Consider the following 6,192-nt stretch of genomic DNA (forward strand, 5'->3'; position numbering starts at 1 on the left):
AGCATTGCCAAGGCCACCACTAACCGATGTCCCTAAGTGCCACATCCACAAGACCTTTAAACCCCTCCAGGGGTGAGCATCCACCATTACTGCCCTTGGCAGTGCCAGGGCTGGACAGCCCCTCCGACAAAAAAGTTTCCAAAATTCCCAATAAACAGCCTAAGCCTCCCCTGGCACAACTTCAGTGACAAAGCAGTGGGGACAGTGTGTGTGACAGCACTGTTACGAGCTGAACTATACCTCAGCTTCCTCCCAGGCGAAGTGGCACAAGACCCTTCAGTAGTGGTTCACGCCCACATTTTGGGGCTCTTATACGAAAATTTTACAGGAGAGTTATTACTGAAGAGTTGTCAGGGGATCGATCACATGGCTGGTTTTGCTCCAAGCACCCATCAACACGGTCAGGTCCAGGACCCAGCATAACCCGGGCTGCAGGGAAGCAAAGGCTGGGGGCAACCACAGAATGCTGGCCCCTGCATCTGTGATGTCATTATGGGGCACAGTCCAGAACCAGCAAGGGGGTTCAGGGCTGGATGTTTGGAGACAACACCAGAGTGCTCCACACACCTCAGCAAGGTCCACTGCCTCTGGTTCCAACGTGGGGGATAGCTTTGCACCCACCAAATATTCATCCTCCAACATGGAGCGGAAGATGAGCGATAGGAGTTGTAGCATCTCCAATGAGCTCCGCCTGGAAGGGAGATTCTGTGATGTGATCATCAGTGTGGATGGGGTGGAATTCAAGGCTCACAAGCTCATCCTCTCTTGCTGCAGTATCTACTTCAGGTCAGTACTTGAAACACAAGGGAATGGGGACAAACAGTATTCCCTGATTGAGGTCATCCTGCCTCAGCATGCCTCCAGTACTTCCACCTGCACTGAACCTCTCATCAAGCGATTTCCCGTACTCCTCAGACCTCCCTGAACACCAGGATTAATCCACAGCCCAGCACATATCAGTGGCTCTGCCAGTGGTGTCGGAGGAGCCCCAGACACAGCGCAGGGCTGGAGCCTGGACAGCCTGGGGGCAGCTTTGCCTTCCCCACACCCTGTGATTCTCTGGGGTTCAAGACCAAGTGTTGGTGGTGCACCTGGGTTGAGGCAACCCCACCTTGGTATCAATTCAGGCTGGGGGATGAATGGATTGAGAGCAGACTTGGGGAGAAGGACTTGGAGTGCTGTTGGGTGAGAGGCTGAACATGCCCCGGCTGTGTGCACTGGCACCCAGAAACCCCCCATTGTCCTGGGCTCATGTCCACAGTGTGGGCAGCAGGCGATGGGGGGATTCTGCCCCTCTGCTCCTCTCAGACAAAACTCCCTGCCCTGCTGCCTCCAGCTCCAGAGGCTGTGTTTCCTTTTCCAAACAACCAGCAAGTAAAACATTAATCAATAAACCATGGAGCCTCCCAGAATGGCTCCTACCAGTGCCAAAACTGGTGCCTTGGAGGCGGGGGGAACACAGGGGATCCAGGGGCAGGGTTTAACGCAGCAACACCATATTTTCAGGACTCTGTTTACCAACTGGGACAGCGCAGACAAGATGGTCTATCAAATTCCTGGCATTTCAGCTGAAATGATGGGTCTCATCATCAATTACGCCTACACCAGGACAGTACCGATCACGGAGGACAATGTCGAGAGTTTGCTTGCCGCAGCAGATCAGTTCAATGTCATGGGCATCGTCAGCCTGTGCTGTGAGTTCCTCAGTTCCAGGCTGTGCTTTGAGAATTGCATTGGCATTTGCAGACTCACTGACTATTACCACTGCCCCGACCTGCGCGCAGCTGCCTGCGTGTACATCCTGCATCACTTCGAGGAGGTGTCCCAAGTGTCCGAGGAGTTCCTAGACCTCTCTGCCGAGGAGCTGGCACACATCATTGAGAAGGATGAGCTTAACGTGCGGCGAGAAGAAGCCGTGTTTGAGGCTGTGCTGAGGTGGATTGCGCATGACCCGCAGAACAGGAGGCAGCACATCGCCTGCTTGCTCAGCAAGGTGGGTGCAGTGCACCTTTGAAGCTGTCCCCAAAGGCTGCTGATGGGGAAACCCTCAGTACTAGTGCTCCAACCTCCTCCTTGCATGTTTCAGGTTCGACTGGCACTCCTACAGTCCGACTACTTCATGAACAACGTCAAAGCTCACAAGTACGTGAAGGACAATGCCAACTGCAAAGATCTCCTCATCAGTGCCCTGTCTGAAATCTACGACCTGAACTCCTATGGCCAGAATTCCTCGGTCAACTCCAACCCACTCACCCGGCCACGCCTGCCCTACGCCATCCTCTTTGCCATCGGCGGCTGGAGCGGGGGCGGTGCGACCAGCGCCATCGAGACCTATGACAGCCGCACTGACAAGTGGCTGAACATCCCCTGGGAGCAAGAGAGCCCCGTTGCCTATCATGGCTCAGCTTATTTGAAAGGCTACGTCTATGTTATCGGTGGATTTGATGGCACAGATTATTTCAACATCGTCAAACGGTTTGATCCACTCCAGAAGACATGGCAGCAGGTAGCACCCATGCACTCACGGCGCTGCTATGTCAGCGTCACCGTTGTGGACAACTTCATCTATGCCATGGGAGGGTTTGATGGGTACATGCGGCTCAACACAGCAGAGCGGTATGACCCAGACACCAACCAGTGGACCCTGATCACCCCCATGCACGAGCAGAGGAGCGACGCCAGTGCAACCACACTGAATGGAAAGGTAAACTAACCCCAACTAAGAGCAGCTGGGGTTGCAGCATGAAGAGAGTTCACATAAGCCTTCACTAAATTCGTAACACTTAAATTCGTAACAATTCATTAAATCCTGGAGCTACAGATATAAAGCAGCCTGCCTGGTGTGGCAGAGATGTGACCAGGAGCACAAAATCTCTTCCACAGCTGCTGCCCACCTGCTGCCCGACAGCCCTTTTCCTGGCCATAGATGCAACACCAGGCCTGTCTGCTTCATGCAGCTCGGAAAATCAAGAGTCTAAGTCCTGCTGGCATCAACTCTTTGCACTGCTGCTACTTCAAACCCAGGATGACAAGACCATTCCCATTCTAAAACAAAACACCCCAAAAATCCTGCAACACCATTCATTTTCTCTTCAACGTATTTCCTCACCAAGGGTCTAACCACCCCACTCACACTTTCCCACCTCTCCTGTCCCCAGGTGTACATCTGTGGTGGGTTTGATGGAGATCAGTGCCTCAGCTCAGCTGAAGTGTTCAACCCCACCACAAACCAGTGGTCCCTGATCGCCCCAATGAGCAGCAGGAGAAGCGGAGTTGGGGTGATGGCGTACGGGAACCAGGTGTATGCGGTAAGGGCCAACACCACCCAGCACTGCAGTCCTGTGGGTGGCTGCAGTCCCCAGACCTCCAGGGTGGCCGTGTGTTTACATGAGGTTTAGGGAAGTCAGGAGCCAGAATGGTTAATGCACTTCCCAAGAATATTATCACCCATCACATGCTTTTGGGTATGAAAATGGTGTTTAACAATATTTAAGCAGCTGCAGCAAAGAACATAATTTCTGCCACTGCCAACGGCACCAGCAGCACAGAGCAGGGGCTCAGGCCTGTTCATTCATTGTTTATCTTCTCCATGGACTGCATCCAACCTCTGGAAAACTGTCAAAATTGACAGTTGCATAAAGTGCTTTGGAAAGCTCCTCAGAGTGCAGGCAGCAGACTGCAATAAGCAAGAGCCATGTTCGGAGATCTCGTGTTCTCCACCATGCTCAGCCTGCAGCCAGGGAGGCAGGAGCAGTTCCCATCTCACGGGTGCGTGACAGGATCTGGCTGAGGAAAGGCCCCTTTCAGCTCTGTCCCTTTCGTGTTCACAGGTTGGAGGGTTTGATGGGAACAACCGCCTCCAGAGCGTGGAAGCGTACAACCCTGTCGCCAACGCTTGGGACGCTGTGCCCTCCATGCTCAATCCACGCAGCAACTTTGGCATTGAGGTGATGGACGGCCTGTTGTTCGTGGTCGGGGGCTTTAATGGGTTCAGCACCACCGTTGCCACTGAGTGCTACGAGGAGGACACCAACGAGTGGTACGACGCCAACAGCATGGGCATCACCCGCAGTGCCGTCAGCTGCTGCGTGGTGCCAGGGCTCTCCAATGTCATGGAATACATTGCCAGGCAACACTACTACCAGCAGCACAGCTCCTCCACGGACATCTTGTTCACCAGTTCATCTCGGAGCTCGCCGTTGTAAATAGTTCCCCTTAGCTAGGAGTGTTGTGATCAGCCATCACTGGATGCTTGTGTAAATAGTTCTGCGTACCTAATAAAGTCTTCTGAGCATCCCATCACTGGATGCCTGTGTAAATAGTTCTCTTTAGGTAATAAAGTCCCCATGGCAGCAAGGGAGTATGTTCTCTTGTTCAAAAATAGAAACAATTGTAACAGGCCAAAGGGATCATTAGGATTTAAAACTTTCACTAGACAGCACCACTGAACCTGAGTATCAGCCACACCCACACAACAACTTAAAAAAATCAAAAGCACAAGAGAATGCTAGAGAAATAAAAGGTTTATTTTCATTAATTCACCTCTTACAATAAACTTTAGTACAGTGTATTTAAGGTCAAGAACAGGACAGCAGGATCTGTTTCAAAGGGCTTATGACACACACTACTTTACCTCACAGGTAAGGACAGGAGTGCTGCTCCCTGGCAAACTGCTGTCCCTCTCTTAATGTGCCAGGAGAGCAGAGCTGCTGCAACCCACAGTGACATGGATCCACGAGGAGAATCTGGCTATTAATGGTTATCAAACAGCTCGTTAGTTCCACACTCTACATTCATATTAGTAACAGGGTTAGATCCTCAAGAGCACCTGTTTTATCAGATTCCACCCAGGACTGTCAAACAGGAGATGGCTTTTACCCCAGCCTAAGGGGGACAGAGCTGAAAATAAATCCAAGCCACTTTCTTTACGCTTGCTTTTCAAAGCCCATTGGATGTTACAACATCCTGTTACAAGGCTGTGTTAAGAATAACATAAAAAGTTGTAACTCCTTGGGACTGGGTTTGTTGTCAGCCACCAGGGCATTCCACAACACACAAGATGAGCCAAGACTCTGGATTTTAATGTTTACTGTAATAGAGAAAAATGCCATTGCAATAGTCAAGCAGAATGCTGGGCACAGTCGTTCACAGCACATGTAACATCGGGCCAGCTGCTTCAACTCTGGAGTGGTCTCCCACTATGTGCAAGAGAGTCTTATTAAAAACACATACAACCCCCGGGTACCAAAGGATTATCCAGGTAGTTATAAAATATTATGTACACAAATGGCCCCTGGGAGTTACTACAGCGACTGCCAGCACTTGCCAGGTGCCAGTGGTACTTTGAGCAGAAAGTCAGGATATCACTCGTGTGTTTTGAGGCAGGTATCAGGACAGGTGTAGAGGTATGATTGTCCTACAGAGGAGGAAAACTCCCCCCAATGTCCTTTTCCCTTAGTGAGGCCAGCAGTCAGCCTTCTTACCCCTACTGAACACACACTGGGATCCTGCTGACAGCTGACCAGCCACTAGAAACACACGGGAAGAATTCCCAGGCTTTTGTTTATGGGATCATTTGATAAACACCCAGCAAGCTATGGTGGTCAAGGGCCACAAGGAATTGTTAGGGATTCACGGGCTCATGGGCTAAACTGCAGCCAGAGCCATGAATGCAATTCTCCCAACACCTCAAGTGATGTAAGGGATCGTTTGACCTATCAGTCACAAACCACATCAGTGCCACTGGTCCACTGGAATTCAAAGCTAAAAAACCCCAACTGCTTAAAACTATCTCAGAACAGGCAGAGCAAACATTAAGAGCAGCCTGCGCTGCTGCCAGGCACCCCCAGAGCACACAGAGGGACAGCACGGCACACACGGCATGCGGCTGGCACACACGGGTTACCTGTCCAGGGATGGGGCTGGGCTGACACTGTCTCTCAGCGGAGTGCTTTTAGTAAACGCCACAGCTTGTCCGTCAGCCCAAAGTCCTCCTGGGAAGTGCAATGTCAATTTTACTTCGAAAAAGCAAGACTGCAAGGTTTGTTCTCGCCTCTTTGCTGCACAGTGCCATGCATTAAATATTCAGCACCTATTCCAACTGAAAGAACCATCTGGGTGTTTCTCCTTACAAATTGTCCCTATTCAATGATAGACTACAAGAGGACTTGGAGAGAGCTGTGGTGATGTGCA

General features: G+C 51.1%; 1 protein-coding gene across 1 annotated transcript; it reads left to right on the forward strand.

Annotated features, from left to right (window-relative positions):
• Nucleotides 1-171: 171 nt before the first annotated feature.
• KLHL10 (kelch like family member 10) lies at nt 172-4,299 on the forward strand. The gene is made up of 5 exons (XM_008638009.2): nt 172-786; nt 1,507-1,993; nt 2,087-2,704; nt 3,159-3,308; nt 3,831-4,299. The coding sequence occupies exons 1-5, from the start codon at nt 464-466 to the stop codon at nt 4,203-4,205; spliced, it is 1,953 nt and encodes a 650-aa protein (XP_008636231.2). The 5' UTR covers nt 172-463; the 3' UTR covers nt 4,206-4,299.
• Nucleotides 4,300-6,192: the final 1,893 nt, after the last annotated feature.

Source organism: Corvus brachyrhynchos, unplaced genomic scaffold, assembly GCF_000691975.1.
Source record: "Corvus brachyrhynchos isolate BGI_N302 unplaced genomic scaffold, ASM69197v1 scaffold30, whole genome shotgun sequence".
Lineage (NCBI taxonomy): Eukaryota > Metazoa > Chordata > Aves > Passeriformes > Corvidae > Corvus > Corvus brachyrhynchos.

Excerpts from the sequence above, each read along its gene's own strand:
- KLHL10 (XM_008638009.2), top strand. The coding sequence starts at position 464 with ATGCTGGCCCCTGCATCTGTGATGTCATTATGGGGCACAGTCCAGAAC. Across the intron at positions 2,705-3,158 it reads CAACCACACTGAATGGAAAG|GTGTACATCTGTGGTGGGTT; the intron begins GTAAACTAACCC and ends TCCTGTCCCCAG. Across the intron at positions 3,309-3,830 it reads ACGGGAACCAGGTGTATGCG|GTTGGAGGGTTTGATGGGAA; the intron begins GTAAGGGCCAAC and ends TCGTGTTCACAG.